The following is a 22,500-nucleotide window of genomic DNA, read 5'->3' on the forward strand; positions in this document are numbered from 1 at the left end:
TTGTTATTGAGAATTTTTGTGTTGTTTTTACTGTGTGGCCATTATTTTTGTGTAAATCAAAGCATCTTGAACTTTTCCCAATAGGAAACTATCATTTGGCGTTAGACTTTTATGACAAAACGTTTGCAGGCTTGTACAGGAAAAAGAATAACAAGGCACATTTAACACCACAGATTCTTTTGGTTTTATCTGGAATTGGGATCACTGGTGGTGGCAGTATGTTCATCATAGCATGTCAAAAAACTACAGTTTGAGTAAATGTTGAGTTTCTGGTAGTTCCCTGATGACTATACATGCATCAATCATTGCAAAGACATGCATAGACATATACATATACATATATACATATAAGGTGTACAAAGCCATAACAATATTTTTTGAATGTTTTATCATACATAGTGACAGTGTGTGGCCACGACCAACCATTTAGTCCTACATTGTCCACACCCTTTATGTCATGCATGGAAAAAAAATATCTTTGTATCAACTGCTTATATGTTTTGTCATCTTTGTTTCCCTTTGCTGTCAAGAAAATGTATGTCTGAAACTCAGAGTTTTGGCTCACCATTTCCTGTGGTAGTTAGCTAGCCGCATAGCCCGCATTACTTAGCCGAGTCTCCAACTGGAGCAGAGCGCCTTAATGGCTTCTCAATGAGCTTCATCAGTCTGGCTCTGACTCAGCGCTCCGTGGGTTAATGGGGTACTGCGACTTCATACAGCGGGGACCTCTACCGGCCCACAGTGGAGTCTTATGCCCTGGAGTCACACCTCTGCCAACACACTGAAGCCATTTATTAGACGCAGCGCACTTCACACGGCAGTCGCACAGACTGTTTTATCATCATTTCTTAAAACAAATACTTTCCCCCCTCTCTCACATCTGTGCCTGAAATGCAGATTGAAATGACTTGGGGTTGGTTTGTTTTTTTGAGGTAAATGTGCAGAAACACTAGGTTGTGTTTTTAAGAGGGCAGGTGTGATTTGACAGTCACTTCACACCTGTACTGAATGAGGTAGGACGGATTTATTTTTTTAACGGCATGCCTGCTGACTGGCCATTCACTGGCGCAGACCTCAGAGTCATACCTCATATCAGATGAGGCGTGATGGTATCTCTGGATTCATAGACGAGACTGCACTGCATAGACACGGAACAATTTTTTTTATTATTACATTAGAATGAAATGGTGAAAATAGGACTGTGGGAACCCCCTTATAGTTTAGACTTAGATGCTGGCAATAGCAACAGATGCTGGCAACAAAATGAGAACTGCCCAAAAGGCATGCAAAAACCATACAAACACCAACCGCATCCCAGTTAGCACAGTTAAAGGCTTCATTTAACATAACTGATGTCTTTTGGCAATATAGTTGGCAGTGTCCTGCCCTGCAAGCTTTTCCTACAGCTCAGAGCTCCGTAAAGCGTGGTGCATAGCTTGCATGGCTAGTTGGAATGACAGGTGTGTTTCTCTACCCTTCACATCACCTCATACCATCACAATTCTTTTGAGGATGAGGATGAGTAGTAGCAAATTGTTGCACACTGTTACTTTTAAAAACAGCAAAATTTTTGGAATTCCCATGGATTTCTCATAAATGGAAAAATGTATGTTGCATCACTTTCCCGTAGATAGCATCTGTTTTCAAATAGAGCCATGCTCTACTCTAGTCAAATGTTTATGGCGAGACCCTTTGGAGTGTTTGTGGTGTAAATGCGTGATTGATGCTTTTGTTTGTAGTATGTGATGTATTAAACAGCCTGTTGTTTATGGGTCGTAAAAACCATTAGGACATGCCTCGCTCAGTGTACATTATGTAGTGTATCCATTACAGCATCACAGCTGACGGAATGCGCTCCAACAATTATAAGGCCAGCAAATCCCGTTCTGCTGGAACCTTGACCGACCAGGACGGAACATTGCACATCTGTGAGTTTGTTTTAGTGTTGCTAGGCAACAGTAGACATTTTTTTCCCCTTTCGAAGCCCACCGCGGTGAAGCTAACGCTGTCAGGGATATAGGGTCCTCTGCTTTCTTTTGTTTTCTCTCTCTCTTTTTCTCACATCTCACATCCATTTATCTCTATCTCTTTCCATTCCTTACTCTCACCCTTTCCATCATCCTTTCCTCCCTCCCTATTTTTCTTCTTGCATATCTTTTCATCTTCCTTCTCCTCTCTTTCTAAGTATGAATTAGTTTATTGCTCTGACACATCTCAGTCACTCCATCCTTCTTCTCTCTCTTACTCTTCTGCCCAAACTCTCACTTTGTCTCATCCTACCATCTGTCTTTGTCCCTCCCCAAGTCACTTGTTGAATCCATCCCTGTCCCGGTCCCAGTCCTTTTCCCTATCCATCCTTCTTTCATCCTCCTCTCATCTCTCTCTCTCTCTCTCTCTCTCTCTCTCTCTCTCTCTCTCTCTCTGGGTTGTTTATCTCAGCAACCCATCTCTGTGTATCCCACAGTTGACCACACTAATGACCTCAATTATCCACAACCACACCGCTGATTGCCAATGCTTGAATGTCAAAGTGAGTGGCGCATTTTCATGCATGTGTGTTGTTTTGCACCGCTAACTTCCACGACGGCTTGAAATCATTTGTCCGGTCAGCCCTCTCCAGGAGTGATATCACTGGAAACGCACCGCGCTCGTACCAGCCCAGAACAGCCAATTCAAACACATCTCAGTACTGTTTTTCGCTTGATAAATACGCCTCGCTGGTATTTCCGAACTGACGCAACTGGTTTTGATAGGAGCCCATGCAGACATCTCTTCATTTGCTTTTGGTTACCTGCTGGAGTCGGACTGTTTGTGCCTACCGACCATTTGCAACCAATTGTGATTTACAGCAATGCACTGTACTCCTCCCTTACCATGATCAGTTCTGATAAGTTCTGATTCTATGATCAGACGCAAATGCTTCCAAGTTTAAAATTATGTTTACATTCAGCCATTTGGACACTTATTTGCCTTTTAGCTACAGCAGCTTAGTGTATTAAAGTTGATTGATAATTGCTGATTGAGAGAAGAGCAGAAAGCACTGTCATGTCCTGTGGTTTTTGTACTCAACAAGTCAGATCAGTGATCTATGATGGATGTTATTGAAAACACATCAGAAAACAGGGACCAAGTTTTGTTTTGTGAAGTTAATCACTGTGATGAAATCAGCATGCTCCGTTGTTCCCATAGCATCAGCAACAATAACGCGCAATGATCTTTCCCATAATAAAACTAAAATAAGCGGATCAGTGGGAATGCCAGGATTCCCATAAAAACCTTCCCTTGCTGAGTTTCAGGCTAACCAGCCATGATGGCACCCCAGCATCCTGCACAGCGAGACTGGGTTGCTGAAGCTCGCCGCCGCCTTGGCAGTGGACCATGCTGGCCGTGCGGTTGGCAGCGGGCGGAGTGTGGCCGCACTGCAAGGCCGAGCTTGTGTGTAAAGCTGTCAGAGATGGTCAGCTATTGTGTGTGGACCCGTCTCTGCTGCCCAGAAGCACGGAGTGGTTTTTGTTTTTCATTGTTATTCCACCCACTCAACCTTCCAGCCATTCACTCATCCATCCAGCCCTTCATCCATCATCCATCCATCCAGCTATTTATCAATGAATTCCGCTCATCGATATTCTTTAAAACACTCTAAACAACTCTAAAAACACTAGAAACTGAGACACTATTTTCTTTCCAAGCCATACGTTTCAACCCAGTGCTTTGAGGAGTTTCAAGGAAGATTTGATCTACTGCATATGGAAGATTCTGTCTTTTAGCACACACGTTCTGCTTGTTCTGTGATCTCCATCTTGCCCTGTTGTACTTACCTGTATTGAACACATCTGATAGCTTGTCAAAGGCATCCTACTTACTTGGACACAGGAATAGATAGATGCAAGATGTGTAGGGCATGAGCGATTCAGAACTTGGATTGACAACCATGGTTGTAGATCATTAAAAGGGAGCCAACATTTGTCCTTTTTTATATTCCTCGCCTTTTATCTGCAAAGTGATTGAAGCAACACGCTTGGCGTTGTGATTGACAGGACCTCAGCATTTGTGTTGTGAGTTGATTTATTCTCATGTGAGACATGGTGCACTATGCGTGCATAAGACAGATGCGTGTGTGGGAAAGAGGAAGACCTCCCGGCAGACTGGATCGCTAACTTGCTCGCTCGCCTTTGACTGCCAGTGAGTAGACGCTGGAGATGAGCAGCTGCTCTTGTTGCTCTGTTGTTGTTTGTTGGAGCCAGAATACATTTTTCATTAGAGGGAAATATGGAGCAATATATGGTTAGCAACAGCTGATACATAGTTAGCATTTGTTAGCGTTTGATAAGATTTGTTAGCGTGTATGGATTTGGATGTCTTGGCCTAAAGTATCTCTCTCTCTCTCTCTCTCTCTCTCTCTGTATGTTTTTGTAGAGGGGTGAGTACCTTGTGGTTTTCAGCATTGATGTACAAAATACTCTGTTAACACAGCAGGTACATGTACAGTATGTGGTAGGCCTAGGTGTAATCTAACTACCTTTATTGACCATACCAATTCACTTTTTGAATCTTAGGACATGAAATACACATTGTGTTAGATAGGACATAGGATGAATTATACTAGTGGTCACTTGTTGGACTGATAGGTGTGCTTTAATATGAGTATTTTATACAAACGATATGCCTAAAAAATCAAGCAACATAGTCTGTCAGAAATAATGGCATAACTCACAAGTTAACCAATGTTAAAATGAATTACATTTATCTTCGTGCAGTTATTTCCACGGCTGGCATCCAACCACTCCACACCACTGTTATTCTATTTATTTGAACTTACTCTTGTTTTAATTAAGTACCCTGCACTTGAGTTACCCCCCACCCAAACACACACACACACACACACACACACACACACACACACATACACACACACATTGCTGTGTTCAGATGTCTTTTGGGGCATTTTATCCGAGTCTTGTGGTCCCGCAGAACTGACTCAGCTGGTGCCGGCGGTTTCGGGGGCAATATTCAGCCAATCTGCTCCCGAAAAAACTGCCTTGTAATTCTCCCGTTATAAATAAACATTTTATACAGCAGCGCCGGGTTCCAGCAGGCACCAGGCTGTGCGCACATCTTGGCCTCTGGAAGGCAGAACTCCTCGTCGGACCTCAGTGGAATCTTGTAGGGATGGCAATGAGGCTATGTTTTTGCGGTGCTCTGTGAGTGACCGGATGAAACTTCATATTTCAATTGGACTCACTTGTGTTTTCTAACTTTTCTGGCTTTTTTGGTGTATTTGCCAAACACTCAATTTTGCCTGACATGTTGAATCCTTTCATGAAAATGCAACACCAAAAATCCTGAAATTCGAAGTTGACATCATTTTCGAACATGTTATTCCGCACGTTTGCTGACACAAATGGTTGACATTAGACAAGAAAAACGTGGGGCTACATAATTATAATAAATAGCAATTGTTAATTGGAGCAATCAAGCCCAAACCTCAGCATGTTTGTTGGAAGGGGCTGGTTGGCCGGCGGTTTCACCTCAAGTGCTGACAGTCGGGTCTTGCTCGGCTTCCCCACACACCTTGGCTACCTGACCAGTGGAATATTACTGACCACTCCACTATCTGTAGAGTAATACACACTCACACACACACACACACACACACCCCACTGCTACAGGCCTTTTGTAGAGTACTCCAGGTACACTGCTATTGTGAGCTGTAAGTAAAATGTTAATTAAAGTAACAGAATGCTCCTTTATAGCGTTTATGATATAAACAAATCAAGATTGTACAAGATTGTACCTCCTCTGCATATTGTATGGTCTATACATATTTTATACACCACTGCTTGGTCAAATGTCCTATTGTGATGCGCTATTTGGAGCGTGCATTATTTTTCGATAATACGCACGTCTATGAAGTAGTTTTTTTGTTGTTGGGCTTATCATACTTGAATATTAATTAGCCAATGTGAATGTAACGGTAAAAACTGAAACGTTGTATCAAAGACAATACAAACGAAAATGATAGAGTGGTATAATATGGATAATCAACTCTGCGCCGTGCATCGTTGATTATCCCTAACGTATGACAACATAACCCAAGATCAGAAGGCGCTCACGAAAATCTTCCACTGAGTGCAATCACTGCCACATGCTTTGTGACTTTGAGATTAAAAATTCAGCTTTTCTGTCAGTTCTCTTCTGGATACATACCTCATTGCCTCACTAGAGCTGAACTTGGATATAGTGCTTGGACAGCAAAAACAGTCAGTGCTAAATGTGTTAGAGGGTTTTTTTGTATTCTTGTCTAAAAATACATTTTGGAGTTGGAGTTTTGCTGGGTTCTGTCAAGCCGGACTGCACATTTGGCCGGACGTGTGGTTGTGATGAGGGGGTGAAACTGGTGTGCGCGTGACTTGGACTCAGTTTCTTGGAGACTGTCACAACCCTGGTCTGATGATGATAACCCCATCATCTGCCTATGGTTAAGCCCTTTAGAGAAAGGCTGGAATTGCTCAAAACTCCCAGTCTCTCAGTGTGGCCGTGCTCTGGAGACAGATTTGTGTGGGATAAGGTTGGGATCTGAAGGGTTAAACTAAAGTCTAACTGTGTTATAGACATGTGCCTAACTCAGCTAACGGCGAGTCTGATCAGAACTTTCACAGCAACATTCTTTTGATGAAATGTTCTTTTTTTATTATTCTAGTGCTATATGAACTATCTACTGTATCTATTTCTCACTTAAATTGTTTACTTATCACACATTGAATGGATAGCTGTAGAAGCTTATCAGTTTAGAAATAGTTTTGTGACATTGTTTCACATTGTTTTGTGATAATGCTTTTTTAAAAAAAACAAAAACCAAAAAAACTTGTTTTTCTTCTCTGCAGCTGCCACAGAGGGAAGAGTGAACGGGGGAGAGGACTTCTTCCAGAAGGTAGGAGCACTTCCTCTCGCTAAATACTTCTTTGGCATCCCCTTTACCCTTACTTACTTCTCTCACCCAGCCACCAATAAAGTAGGTCAGAGTCCACAGCAGGCACATGTCCAGTAGAACATGTGAATGTGGCGTACATGCCCATCATCCTGTCAGTGCGGTCACTGGAGTTGGGCGTTAGGACAACGTTCATGGCTCAGCTGTTGAGTGTTTGTGATGTGTATGGACATCAGACGCTGAAAGGTTTGGTTTTGACGTTCTAATCCAATACATTTTTTTCCTCAAATTCAGCGAACTGCTTGTCACGGCCAATCAACACGGTGGGTCAGAAGCACGGAAGGGAGGGGTGGAATTTCGACTTCGCTGTTGAGCTCAAGTGACAACCTTTCATCAGAATCACGCACTAAACCTTCAATTCTTGCTTGCTGAAGTGGGACTTTCACACTGATTTTATGAGTCGGTTGTCAAGCACGTCTTTCATTTTGAAATCCCCCTTTAAAAGCTTGTCCTCAGTGGGCATCAACAGTGTTGAATAGCAAAGCAGGAGCAGGGGGTTGATTGGGCTGGTTGCACTTGAAGATTGAGTTTCACATTTGAGTGCTTTGAGGTGGAGGGAGGGGGGGTTTAGGAGTTGGGGTTGGTTGAGGGGGTGGGGTAGGAGTGGAGGAGTAGTCTGGTGACCTGACACACTCAACAGAAGTCACGACATTATATGAAAAACAGGTCTGCTCCCGAGTCCCGAGTCTTCGGCGAGGACTGGAGGTAGCCAAGCAAAGCATCGGGTGCGTGTTTTCATTCTTTCGGGAGGCTGGGATGGAAATGGCCAATAAGCTTTTTCTGGATGGAAGGAGGGGAGCGGGGGGGGGGGGGGGGGGGGGGGCACTGTATTGAGCTCACAAACCTAATTGGCGCAGAGTGGGCAAACACAAGCGGGCCGCCAGGTGAATGTGGGGTGCCCCAGACAGACGCGGGTGAGGAGTTGAGAGGAGACCCAGAGACCCGAAGGTGACCCATTTGCACCCGCTCGACTCTGCCACCGCAGACCAGAGAGAAGGGAAACACCTTTAAGATAAACACCTACATTTTCCCTTTTTTAAAAAAAAAAAAAAAAAACGTTTTGTTTCTTTTCCTCATTTTCACTCTGCCGAGTGACCAGTATATCCATTTCACAACAAAATGAAATCCTGTGAGTGTGCAGAAGCTCTGGGGGTCTATTGGTGTGAAGTGGAATTTGTGTGGGAAAATAAACGTGTTTTGGGGGGCAGCGGGGGAGTGGGAGGATTACTGGGGGGACTAGGTGCGTGTGTGTGTGTGTGTGTGTGGGGTGGGGGGGGGGGGGTTGCTGCCAGACGGCCGAGCTCTTGACACAGGTTACTCTTGGCTACCGCTGCCGCCGCCCCCAAGGCCCTGGAGGCCTCCGCGTGCCTCTCCGACATGGCCGGATTCTTGCGAGCCTCACATTCGCACATGTCAATCCGGCCTTTTCCAAATAAACAGCGCTCCCCGGCATGTCATACTCCGTATATTTGTAGTTTGTCAGTGGAATTAGTCGCCGTTGAGTGGAGGATTTGCTGAGGAGCCCGAAAATTTGCCGGGGCTCCCGTTGGCAGAGCGAGGGGCTCGGATGTGGAAGGTTCCAGAAGAATTGTCAGTTTGAGCGGTGAAGCAGTGATGCGCACGGCGAGAGTGTTTTTACTTCTCTTGACATTGACATGGTGTAGGTGAAAAGAGATCCTTAATCCAAACAGTCTCCTCCGTCCGAACGACGTGAAAAAGCAGAACGTCGCTGTGAGACCTTGACAAATTGATGTCCAATTATTCAGAACATAACTAGAGATGGGTTTTGATTTTTACCACAGGGGCTGTGTGTGTGTGTGTGTGTGTGTGTGTGTGTGTGTGTGTGGTTCAAGGTATGGCATCGTTTAAAGTGATTTTCTCTGTCTTTTTCATTCACTAAAGAGACAAGGCCTGAAATGTAATCTGTCCTTGACGTTGATATGCACCTGGTTCCGAAGTCTACAGCTGGGTGTCAATGGAACACACTGAACCCCCCCACCCCCCCTCATAAAAATAGCTGACTCAGCATTCCACAATAGAATGCTCATATTCATCGGCTCCCTCGACCCCCCTCACACCCCCCCCCCCCCCCCCCCCCCCCCCCCACCCCCCCCGGTCACCAGATCGGACCCCCGAAAATCACGCGTGTTTTCAATCACAACACCGGAGCTCCCGACCGATCCCGGGCCGCGCTCCCCCCGCCCGCCCCGTCTCTCCCTCTCGCCCAAGGCCACGCCAGCGGCCATGCTGGGCCGCTCACACAATGGAGGGATTCAGCCGTGTTTACGTTCTCGCTGTGCGCGCCCGAGATTTTCAGGGGGCCACCTTCACCTTCAAGAAAAAAAAAAGCGAAAATAACTAAACCTCCTCTCGGATCCCTCTCAACCTCTCACTCTCCTCGTCACAAACGCAGCCAGAGTCGGGACCATCTGTGTGTAGGTGCTGAAGCCTCGGTGTAGTGGGTTCAAGGTTGGTTTGGGTTGGGGGGTTGGGGGGGGGGATATCATGCTGTTGTCTGATTGTTGTTCTAAGTCAGTGCTCCCAGAATCATCTTGGTCTTAGGGAGATCTCACATACTGTACCTCTTCCAGTTCTCGGCAAGCGTTTGTTAAACGTTCAGTTTCAGGTTCTGGGAAGGATGTGGTTGTTCCGAGCGTTCAGACAGGTTGAAAGAAGTCCCAGTGTTCAGTGGTCAGTGTGCTGGCCTGGCCAGGCATGGGCTAATACACACTGCACACTAAGCGCTTCCCCATTAATCTAAAAACGGTGTGGATCATTTGCATCTCAACAGTCTCTGAACCCGAAGCATTGTCAGTCCTGGACATTGTATGCCCAAAGCCAGAACTCCATAATAGAGGTGTATTTATAAAATGCAGTATGTAAAGCTAAAAACTACTACAGCTGAAGATTTATCGAAGCGGTTATCCGCTGCTGAATGTACCCATCTAAGATAGAACTGAATTATAATCAACCTGTCAGCAGTGGTGACTTTTTGAGTTTGTTATGAAAGAATCGACGGCTTAAATTAGTTTTTCTTAGCAGAATGTGACACTCAAAAGGGCCTTGTGTGTGTGTGTGTGTGTGTGTGTGTGTGTGTGTGTGTGTGTGTGTGTGTGTGTGTGTGTGTGTGTGTGTGTGTGTGTGTGTGTGTGTGTGTGTGTGTGTGTGTGTGTGTGTGTGTGTGTGTGTGTGTGTGTGTGTGTGTGTGTGTGTGTGTGTGTGTTTGTTTGTTAATTCTGTCTCTCTCTCTCTGTCCCTCTGTCTCTCTCACTCTCTCGCTCTCTCTTGCTCTTTCCAACTGTGTGCGTGCGTGCATGCGTACATGCGTGCGCGCCATCCAGCCAGCCAGCCAATGAAACAGTATTCTCTGCTTTTCTCTACCTTCTCTGCGCTACTGTTTGTGTAAGTGAAACAGCACTACTTAGTCTTTCTCTATCTCGGGACTCTCTATTGTGTGCACCCAGTCAGTGTTGCTGAGGAAAGGGTTCTGCCAGCGTGGCTTTGGAGACTCACCCAAGCAATAGAGCATCTGAAGGGTCCAAGGGGAAAGTACAACACTGTGGTTTGCATGGTCAGGTCGTCATAAACACCATTCATCATGCATGAAAATGTTAGGGATAGCGTGTAATGTTTGGACCTTTTGGGAAGAATGTTGGAGCTGGATTCGACTTCAACAACGGACTCGTTTTCACAAGACCGAGGCTTAAAACAGTGGTTTTGGGTTTTATTTGTTTTACAGGTAAATACAGCCTGCACTGGCAGAAAGGCCAACATTGTCTCTGATTCCCGTCATTATTCAGTCTAATTCCAGTGAATTCGTATAATTCAAATGGCTGTGAAACTCAATCGTTTTCATATTCACCTTGCGTTAATTCTCTGCTGAAATTACTTTCAGGGTTTTTTTGTCCACCTGGAATAAAGGCTGGAATTGCGAAACAAAATCCTTTTGTGTATATGGTCGTAAAAGCGCTCACGAACTGAGTCGTGTGGCATTCTTTTCCTTGCAGATCTGGCTAATCTCTCGACGTTTTGGCCGATATTAAAAACAAAAACGTTTCACATGTGTTATGGATTTCGGACATGCAAAAACAAATATCACACGTCCGATAGGATCGTCCAGAACATTTGGTATGGTCCGGGTCGTAAAAAGTCTCCCTCAATCTCTTGTGTGTCACTTATCCACGTGTGCTAATGGAAAATAGGTCTCCAGGATGTTTCCTGTGGGTTTCATCAGATCCCCCCCTCCCCCCCCCCCCCCCCAACCCCCCGACACCCACGCCCACGCCTGGACTCGCCTCAAGGCCTTGTTGAGGTGAAGTGGTCACAGAAGATGAGGACTTCAGGGAGTGAAAGAGAGGGAGAGAGAGAGAGAGAGTTAGCATGCAGAGAAGGAGCACCATGTGTTTTCCGATCGCTGTTCGATGAAACCTAATCTGTCTCCAGTGACAACAAGATCATATGGAAGCACTTTGTCCGGGACTGCAGCATCAGATCTAGCCCCGTCCTTACCCCGCTAGATTTGTGTGTGTGTGTGCGTGTGTGTGTGCGTGTGTGTGTGTGTGTGTGTGTTGTGTGTGTGTGTGTGTGTGTGTGTGTGTGTGTGTGTGTGTGTGTGTGTGTGTTTGTGTGTGCGTGCGTGAATGTGTGTTTGTGTGTGTGTGTGTGTGTGTGTGTGTGTGTGTGTGTGTGTGTGTGTGTGTGTGTGTGTGTGTGTGTGTGTGTGTGTGTGTGTGTGTGTGTGTGTGTGTGTGTGTGTGTGTGTGTGTGTGTGTGTGTGTGTGTGTGTGTGTGTGTGTGTGTTTGTGTGTGTGTGTGCATGTGTTGGGAAGGGGGCAGGGATAACTTGACTGCCTCTCTCATCCACATCCTTCACTCTCCATTCAGAGTCTGACTGTGTTTTGAGTTGCGTTGGTACATCCGAGTTCTTTTTCAACCGAAGCTGTGGCTTTTTCCAAAACAATCGGCAGGGTTTTTCCCAAGGCCTGGGAGGGAAATGAAGGGTGTGTGAATCTTAAAAACTGGTGCAGCTTTATTTCATTTATTTAACTCTCTTTTTTGCATCATGAAATCTCCCACTGAGTCTAAGAGCGATTGGGGAAAAGCGAAAAAGGCCAGCGTTTGGCCTCGCGCTGGACTGGAGTATCCCGCAAGTGCCCCTGTCCACCCAGCGGAAATGAGCGGGTGCTGGATCACTCTCCGAAAATGTAGGAGGAGGGTAGGAGACGTTGAGAAAAAAAAAAAAAAAAAAAAGTCTGAAAACAAAAACATTCGTCGTCTGCGTTTAAAAATAGTTGCGGCCGATGGCTGGAATGCACCGTTTCGTGAATCACTCCGGGATTGAGACGTTGCTGAGATCATAGGTTCTTCAGAATGGCTAATGGTGCCTCATCAAGGACCTGGAGTGGGCGGTGGGTGGTGGGGGCGGTGAAGCGGTGGGCGGCGGTGGTAGTCACCGACTGGTGTGGGAAGTTAAGATGCCATTGTTGCCTTGGCATCTCACACACATTTGTGTGGGTGTTTCCCTTCATCAGGCATCTGTCTCTAATCAGAGGGCAAACAGTGAATGTCTCCCCAGAGTAGCAGAAATAGTTTTGTCATGCTATACATAGCCTAGCACTGCCGCAAACAAAACTAATGGACTCTTCAAGCACTCTTGCATATGTATCTCATAATCCAGTCTGAGAAAAAAAAGACACCCATGTGTAAATTCTCAGAAAGAGTCCTTTTTCACTTTGCTTATTGTCTTTTGGTGGTGCAAATGTGGAAGGCTGATTAAAATCGTTTGTGTCTTTATATCATTAGTGGTCGTTAACAAAGATGAGTAAGGCTAACAAAGGATGTGGAACGCCAAGCATAATTTCAAAGATGATTAATTTATCCCAAGTAATATTCCATGGAGGTTCCATTTAGATGAGAGTAATATTCCAAGGGCTACAATGTGAACCAGATTAATATTCCATGGTTCCGTTTAGATCAGAGTAATTTTCCACTGGCTGCTATTGGAATGCCAACAGGTCTGTTTTTATATACCAAGACCCTCGGTGGAGTTGCAGCTTTTTTCTTAATCCTTAAACTATTAAAACCTTCCTGTGTTAACCAGCACTAAAGCCTGCTACCCTTTAAGGCATTTCTGTCATTATTCAAGGTGGATTATGGAACACTGGTGGGGCCTTACCCACAAACACACACGCACACACACACACACACACACAGGCACACACACAGGCACGTGCATGTACTCACATACATACTGTATGTACATGAAAAGACACACTCACACATTTACACATCACATACACACAAGCACATGTATACACACTCATAGATTTTCTCACACACGCACGCACGCATTCAGCACCCACACATGCACACACACTGTTACACCCACAACTGGGGTGTCACACACACACACACATACAAAAGCCCCAAACGCCAACCAGATATTTGGAAGTGTGATCCTTTCACATCCTCACTGAGTGAAAACACTGGCATTGGCTCCGGTGACTTCAGTCGAGTTTTCCAACTGCGGCCTCTCAGCTCTGCTTTACATGCGCAGACAGCTGGGCACACAGTGGTCACCCAGATCCGTCCGAAGCCAAGGCGTTTAGTCAAGGTCAAAAACAACCGATTCTGTGTTCCCACAGGGAGCGTATTGCTTTCCTCAGACACTACTGCTCGGAAGTGGACCCTGCCAAGGCATTTAAGCCGGCCGTCAAGGCACCAAGAGCGACCCAACTCTGTTATTTGTCTGAAGTGACAGTTCTCCTCTGTGCTGTGCCCCGTCATGTGACTTCTTGGTCACTTTTTAAAACAAACATCGCCCGACCGCTCGTGTTTTTAGTTTGCGCTCCACGTGCGTTCGGCGCTCGGGCGAAAAACACGTCCCCTCGCTGCCAACGATGTCGCAGCAGCAGTCGTACGGAACCCTTCAAAGGGTCGCAGCTGAGTCAACAAGCATCCGTCCACAGCCCATAACACCCCATTGGCCCACACGCACACACACTCACAGACACACACACACACACACACACACACACACACACACACATACACACACACACACACACATACACATACACATACACACACACATGCACATGCACATGCACACACACACACACACACACACACACACACACACAGACACACACACACACACACACACACACACACTTCACCTCCACCCAGAGCTTTTGTATCAACAGCGGAGTTGTGTTTGCGAGTGCAGGACTGAGACCCAGGTGGTGGAGCCGACCAGCCAGACTCCCTCGACTCCCCAGTCCCAGCGAGTGCCAGCCAGCAGCGTCAGCAGCAGCAGCAGCAGCAGCTGAGAGCAGAGAGCAGAGCAGAGCAGGCACGCAGTGGTGGAGGTGGGGCAGGAAACAGGTGCCAAACCCTGCCAGACTCCCCATCCTCCTCCTCCTCCTCCTCCTCCTCCTCCTCCTCCTCGCCGGACTCTCCCTCTCCCCATAGGATGGCGTGGAGCGGATCGGAGCGGGCGCGGAGCTGGTGCGGGTGCGGGCCAACGCGGCACGGCACGGGCTCAAACATGCGCCGGGTTCAATAACAACTGGACGATTACATAAAGCAGGGTCAGCGCTCAGCGCGCTCTCGGTCAGCTGATGGGCCCCAAAGGCCGAGCGAAGCTGTCCAGATGTTTTCGGAGCGTGGAACGCAATTAATCACGAAACGCACCGATGTCGAAGTAATTGTTTTTTGGGTCTCAAATCTTTTGTCAAATCATACTCAACCTTGGGCGCACAAGACGTGCTTTTTTTGGTTGTTCTTCGGTATGCCTTTTTTTCGTATTCCCAAAGTCCATTCAACAAGCTTGTTGTTCACAACTTTGAAATCTCCACGGATAAGATCAGTGGTTTCTGAGCGCGTCCAAGAATGACAATCTCTGCAGTTGTATGAAGTAGCTGGCGCTGGTGCTTTTTCAAAACGAGTGTCTTGCCTAATTAAGAAAAACACAAGAGCCCGTTTTTACGGTGTCGTGTGACATCATTAAGACATGTCGGGCATGCGCTACCTGGAGGGGATATGTGCGCTCTGTTTGCGTATGTCACTCACGTCGGCACACCTGGGCCAAAATCAGCAGTAGCTTTCGGGATAAAGCGAACGTTCACACGGAATCATCTTCTGGAGCGGGAGGCGGTCCAGAAACATCAACGAGACACCGAGTTGCGCCCGCGCGGGATCCTCGTGGACGTGGAACGCGCGCCGCCTCGCTCCGTGGCCGTGGAGAAGTCGGCTTTTGTGGGCGACGCGCTCGTTTGTCAGAGAGGCGCTCGTGAATGGCGCAGGGGAAGCCGGGCATTCATCAGAAAGCCACGCCACTGAAGCCCTCTGGGTTACAGCCCAGCGAAAGTCACAGCCTCCAAACATGATGTCAGTCGCTGTGTGATTTTGTAATTGTGTGTGTGTGTGTGTGTGTGTGTGTGTGTGCGTGTTTGGTTTTGTTCTCTGCATGTGTGAAACTGTTAGAAGGAGATTACTTTGGAGTGGAGTCGTCCGGTGAGGCTGATATACGATCAGTCAAGATCAGAAACGAATCAAGTCCTGATCAGGAAATGACCTGGATAAACACAGGAAATGATCTCGTCATCAAGAAGTGTCCTGGCACGATACAGGGTGCTTGAGCAGGACACCGCCATCTCTGTCCAGCTTTAAATATGTGAAGATAGAGAGAAGAGGTTCACTAAGCTCACCACCTTGAAAACTTATGGGTGATATGGAACTATATATATATATATATAGTTCCCTATATATCACCCATAAGTTTATATATATAGCTTTCTGCAGATCAACATTTTTCCAATCGGTTTGGACTCCGTGTGTAGTTAGGCATTGCATGCTTTCCCAGCATTAGGCTCTCAGCTGTGTAGGCGTGCCTCCTCATTATAGTCTTGAACGTTAGATTAATTGGGTGCCTCTGGTCAATGTATGTGTCGGACGTGTGTGTGTGTGTGTGTGTTTGTGTGTGTGTGTGTGTCTCCACTGTGATGACACATTGTGTTTCTTTGGCCACCTCCTGGCTGCAGCAGTGTACAGTAATTGCTGTTGGGATCCTTTGTGACGCGCACTCTGACACTGAGAGGCAGAGAGAAAGAGGGGGCAAAATGGAGGAGTTCTACCCCCTCATTTTTCTTCTACCCTTATGAATCCCTCATTTCCCCGTTGGAACGATGCGGTGTTTTTTTGCTCATAAATGTTTCGGTTTGTTTTAATTGGAAATGGTTCCACTCTTGCAGCTGGACCTGCGACAGGCTGCTATACAGTAGATTAGTGGTACAAAAACGCTCGGGAAAATTCCTGTCCATGAGATTTTTTTTTTCCAAAAAAAGGAGGGCGTTGAGACAAAAAGAGCAAACAAAAAAAAATGACTGGATAGAACTCAGTCAGGCGACGGGAATTCCAAAACCTGCCCACATAATGTTTTAAACATTTTGTCAGAGGAAATGACTTAATGTGTAACATCTCATGAAACACGGTGTGTGTGTGTGTGTGTGTGTGTGTGTGTGTGTGTGTGTGTGTGTGTGTGTGTGTGTGTGTGTGTGTGTGTGTGTGTGTGTGTGTGTGTGTGTGTGTGTGTGTGTGTGTGTGTGTGTGTATGAGCGCGTGTGCGTGGGATTTTATTTCCTTAATATACTTCTTTATGAACAACACAGCAGTTAGGTGGCTTGAATTACATAGACTTTGCGCCATTGCTCCAAAGTTACGTCGAATTTACGACATTGTTCCAAAGTGTTTGCCCTCTGTAAGGCCCAAATAAAATCTCCTTGAATGTGGCTTTGTTTTGTCCCGTGATATATACTGTATATATTGCCATGTTTTGGATTCTTTTCCTAAACCCTGTCCACCCTTGTCTAAATGTACAAAAACCTAAATCTCTCAAGGAATGCTGAAACTCTTTGTGTTGGCTTTGCAACTGGTTTATGCGTAATTATGATGTTTATTATTAATCAGCCTTAAAGTCTCTTTCTTAACCTTTTCTTTATTTTACTGCGAGAGCGGAATGCTTCAAACGACGCCAGCATGTCTCCCTCATTAGCAGAGCGTGGTGGTTGGCCGTGCGTTAGTACACAACGTGTCAGGAGCGTACTCAGGCCTCTTGTGTTAAGGGTGCCCTGTGGATCTGTCTGAAGTGCGCTGCTCTGTTGTGTTTACCGCAGGTAATGGACGAGACCAAGACTCAGATCGCCTGGCCCTCCAAACTGAAGATTGGTGCCAAGTCCAAGAAGGGTGAGTGGAGCATCTGCTCCTTCCATTCATCATTCTCTCTCTCTCTCTCTTTCTCTCTCACTCTCTCTTTCTCTCACTCTCTCTTTCTCTCTCTCTCTCTCTGTCTCTTTCTCTTTCTCTCTTTCTCGCTCTCTTATTATTTCCCCCTCTTTGCCCCCCTTATGCCAAATTCATGGAGGCTGTACACTCAATCCTCTACAAACACACACACACACACACACACTCTCTCTCTGTGTCTCTGTCACTCTCTCTCACACACACACACACACACACACTCAGACACACACATCTGCATTCACCTGTATACAATATATACACGTACACACATTATTATATGTACATAGTATGACGGTATCACTTGTTATGTCCTCTCATACATCCCCACCTCCCCACACATATGTGCGCGCACACACACACACACACACACACACACACACAGCCATCATATGTTCCCCACTCACTCCCCAGTAAGCTCCCCCCTCAGGTCAAACATTTCGGAGACTGTTCACAGATCAGCTTTCAGGAAAAGTTGGGATCAAAGCCCGATCACAGCCCCGGCTTCACCCGCTTCACATCTCTGCCTGACCTCAGGTCAGCCGAGAGGTCAAAGGTCAATCCGATCCCCTGCTCGGCATCGTTTGTGTTGGCGGGCGGCCAAGGAGCATTGCCTAGTCGGGGAGGAATGTTACGTAATGTGGCTGTGTGTGTAGTTATCCAGTGACTGAGCACAGCAAACATCTGAGCTAATTGGGGGGGAGAGTTGGAAAACAAGTGGGTACAACTCACTACAGTCGGGACACACACACACACACACACACACATACAGTATATAGTACATGCACACATGGGTGCCTAGGTCTGAGATCACGCGCGCACACACACACACACACACACACACACACACACATACACATACACACACACACATACACACACACACACACACACACACACACACACACACACACACATAAACACACACATACACAAGGATGCCAGGACAGAGATGCTTTCTCTTGCTGTGTATTTCTTGTCTAACAGTTTATAGAGATCACTTTTAAATGACCTGTCATCATTGCTTACACATACACACAGTTGAACACACAACACAAATGTGTTATCTGTGGTCCCATACACATACATTATACTAACTGATTGCACGCACACACACACACACACACACACACACACACACACACATACAGACACTCTGGAAGTTTATTGTGTATTAATGTTTAACATTGATAACTTCTGATCAAATATCCATGCACAAATGCGTGCAAACACACCTACACGTGCAAACACATCACACCACACCACACCACACACATACATTCCACTACTGTTTATCACTGCACTCAGATGCTGACATCTGCTCAGGGTATACACACACACACACACACAGAGAGGAAGCACAGGACTGCAAGTTGTAGTAGTTAACACGACTGACCTCTCTCTTTCTCTCTCACTCTCTCTCACACACACACACACACACACACATCCCTCCCCACAGAACTGGTGTCTGCTTAATGTCTGGACACACATGGACATGCTGCTTGTGTGGAAAACAGTGTGTGCCTGCTAGCTAAACAAAAACACACACACGCACACACACACACACGTGCACCCACACACACATGCACCCACACACACGCGCGCACCCACACACACAGAAACATGAATGCACATGCTCAAATGTCCATTTTAATCAGATGGACAACATCAAAACATCTTTCATCAGTTCGTTCCCACACAATACTGCTTGGTTTTAAGCCTGGGCTTCTGCTGTAGTCTCAACCTGTTGCTATGCATGAGCCGACTTCACTGTAGGCTCTCTTAACTCAAAATGTAATTAAAATTCTCATAAAAAAACCTCCCTAAAATTTCGCAGAGTGCGTTTCATAAGGAGTGACTCACGCAGTTTGAGTATGACGTCACATAAACAGTTGGAACATTTCAGTGAAAACATCATTCCCTCCTAAAATGTTAAGATGAAGATGATCGTCGCTGATCAGATTACGAGACTACCCTTCAGACCGCTCTCAGTAAGGTCCACAGACCTGTACTAGACCTCTAATGGGATTAGGAGCGGGCTCTTAGTCAAAGTGTTGAAAATCGTGTTGTGGAATTATGACTCAACATTGTTTTTGTTGTCATGGCTTCTAAACTGCTTGCGTGTGGATTTGCACGGCATGGCAATACCATGGCAACGCGTCCAACAGCATGGCTTAGATCCTTTTCCTTTTTCTCAGTCACAACCTTGAATTGCATTCGTTTAAGTACACCTGTATTTGTATAGAATTGGTTTCAATGCTTTTCTAAGGCAACCAGTGCAGGATGCTGTTGGTGTGTTTGTGTGGGCTTTGTCCTCTTCTATCTCTGCGTGCTACGCTCTCATGCGTCAATGTCAATTCTATATTTCGAATAAAAAACAGGATTATTACATAAGATGATGTTATCGTAGTATTACATAAAGCACGTATTAACACTTATTATTAGGTCCATAATAATAGTCCATAAGAACACATTATTGTCCTGATTGCATTAGTGTGAGCACATGTTGTGCTGATGACATGATAGTGTTCCTGGTGGTGGAGGGCTCCTCTGTAGAGATGCTGTGGGGTTGCTTTTAGAACTGTGTCTGGGACCGTCCTCCTCAGTGCTGGGAGGGTTCGATAAGATCAGCCCCCCCTCTCCTCTCGTCCCCTCCTCTAACCTCCTCACCTCTCCTTTCCTCTCCTCTCCTCTCCTCTCCTCTCCTCTCCTCTCCTCTCCTCTTCTCTCCTCCCCTCTCCTCCTCCCCTGCTGCCGTCACTAGGCTGATGCTGAGCAGATAGACTCACAGGCTCCTCACTGTCTCATAAGCCCCAAGCATCTGGGACCGGACCAACACCCACTGTGTGTGTGTGTGTGTGGGTGTGGGTGTGTGTTTGTGTGTGTGCGCGCATGTGCGTGTGCGTTTGCCTGTGTGTGTGTGTGTGTGTGTGTGTGTGTGTGCACGTGTACGCATACACACACACACACACACACACACACTCAAACTGCATACACACACATTCCATACACACTCATACTAATTCACACATACAAAGCAAACACACCACAAGCCCACAAACACACACACCCAAACCACACACACGCAAATAAATATTCTTGCATACTGCCTTCTAGTACGCATACACACGCGCACACACACACACACACACACACTGCTCCTCTTAATTGGTCTGGAGCCATCAGTGACAAAAACAAGTGTACAACTCCAACAAAACATACTTTCAACACAATAAAACACGCTTTAAACAGTTTTAACATTTGTCTGTGTGCACACGTACACACACACACACACACACACACACACACAAACCCACAAACCGCAAATAATGGATCGGTACATGGCAGCGGATATGTTAATAAATAACAGATAGATGTTTTCGTGTTTGTCCACTTGCCCGGGACACTGTCCAGCAATCTCAGTGTGGTTCAGAAGGGATGCATTCCTCTAGCCAGCAATCATAAGAAGGTGTTGACTTATCGGGAGGTTATCGGGTTCAGATACAGAGATAAGCAGCTGCTCGGTCACCGGGAGAATATGGTGTTTATGGTTATAACGAGATGGAAGTGTTGTCAAGACAACTCGGTGTGAGTTTTCAAGATAGTCCAGTTCAGCTGTGATGTAGATATGATGTTAATCATGATTAGAAGATGCTGGTGTTGATGTCAAGAGACTCCCTGTTGTTGTGAGGAGGTTACTGAGTAGCTGTGATGTGAATGTGGTGTTTATTGTTAATAGGCAAGGCAAGGCAAGGCCATTTAATTTCTATAGCGCATTTCTTACCAAGGCAGTTCAATGTGCTTCACATCATCAGTTAGAACAAGTGAAAAGATGGCGCTTTACAGCGTGTTAAACATTGAAAGAGAGCCCATGAGTAACAGGGGCAAGGAAAAACTCCCTAGAATTGGAGATACAAATAGGAAGAAACCTCAGACAGATCCACGACTCAAGGGCCAACCCATCTGCCTAGGGTCAGTTACAGTACAGTAGGTCGTTTGTAGTATCAGAAGGTTCAAATAGTCCAGTGTAGGGACTAAATTTTCCATAGGGATTAGTAATTTCTGGAAAGAAATGGGTCACAAGGATGCGTGGGCCAGGGACCACAGCAGGCGATGGTAGGGCCGTCATAGGGATGGGACTTCAGGTGTGATGAGGGCCAGGCACGACGGCTGATGACTGGTAATGGTTTACCTCACAGGTGAGGTATAGGGGGAAAAGGAAGAGAAATAAAGTGGGTTAGTATTACTATAAGTCATGATGGTTAGTTTTGGGAATGAAAACAAAGAAATAGTTGATTGTGCGGTTGTCAAGAGGTTTCACTGTGGTTGTTAAGTTGTTGCAGTGTTGTTATCAACTGACTTCACTGCAGTAAAAAAAAGTGGTGTCAGTGCTGTTTTGAGAAGAGAGTGGTCTTTATCGCTATCAGCAGATGGCGGGGCTGTCATTAACCGGTTTATGTTTAGTTGTTAATGGGTTTCATTGTGGTTGTGAAGAAGTGTGGTGTGGTCATTAGAAGGCTATGTTACCGAATGGTTATAGAATGGTTTCACTGACTGAAGTAGTTGCAGTATGGCATGGTTGCAGCACAATTGTTAAGAGAGTGCACTGTTGTTATCAAGAAATAGCAGCAGGATTATAAAATGGTTTATCTGTAGTAAAATATTTTCTGCAGTGCCATTATGATGAGAATATAGTATTTATCATTAATGGCCGTGTTGCTCGAAGTAGATTTGTGCTGTGATGGTTAGCATGGTGGTAGTGTGGTGGTAGTGCGGTTGGAGTGGAGATCAAGTGGTTGCCGTAGGGTTATCAAGATGTTCCATTGTGGTTATCTGGAGGTTTCACTGTAATAATAATGAACTTCCATCAGTGTGTGACTGGTTCCTTTTGTGACTTTTTGGTCCGATTGTGGTGTTGTGGTCAGGAGGGAAGGTACTGTGTTGGTCCATCACTGTGTGACTGTGTGGTGTGACTGTAGCTCTCTGGTATGAGGTGTTTTGGTTGACCCATCTCTATTAATGTGGTGAGCTTGCGGTTCCATGGGACCATTAGTAGGTGCTTTGGAAGAGGAGTGTGTGACGTGTGTGTGGTTTACTTGTGGTTGGGATATATGGTATGCAGAGGAGCTGCTTTCTTAGGTTAGTGTGTGACTGTGGTTCGGTGACATGAAGAAGAGGAGAAGAAGAGGAGTTCTGGAAGATCTGGAGACTGT

The 22,500-nt window shown here is 46.0% G+C and overlaps 1 protein-coding gene across 2 annotated transcripts in view; it reads left to right on the forward strand.

Moving 5' to 3' along the window:
* LOC134070338 (protein bicaudal C homolog 1-like) overlaps positions 1–22,500 on the forward strand; it is a 78,476-nt gene that overhangs the window by 7,434 nt on the left and 48,542 nt on the right. For both annotated transcript variants that reach the window (XM_062526655.1, XM_062526656.1), the window contains exons 2-3: positions 6,885–6,931; positions 17,164–17,233. In XM_062526655.1, coding sequence (XP_062382639.1) covers positions 6,885–6,931; positions 17,164–17,233 — 117 coding nt within the window. The remainder of the gene's footprint in view (positions 1–6,884; positions 6,932–17,163; positions 17,234–22,500) is intronic.

Source organism: Sardina pilchardus, chromosome 22 (assembly GCF_963854185.1).
Source record: "Sardina pilchardus chromosome 22, fSarPil1.1, whole genome shotgun sequence".
NCBI lineage: Eukaryota > Metazoa > Chordata > Actinopteri > Clupeiformes > Clupeidae > Sardina > Sardina pilchardus.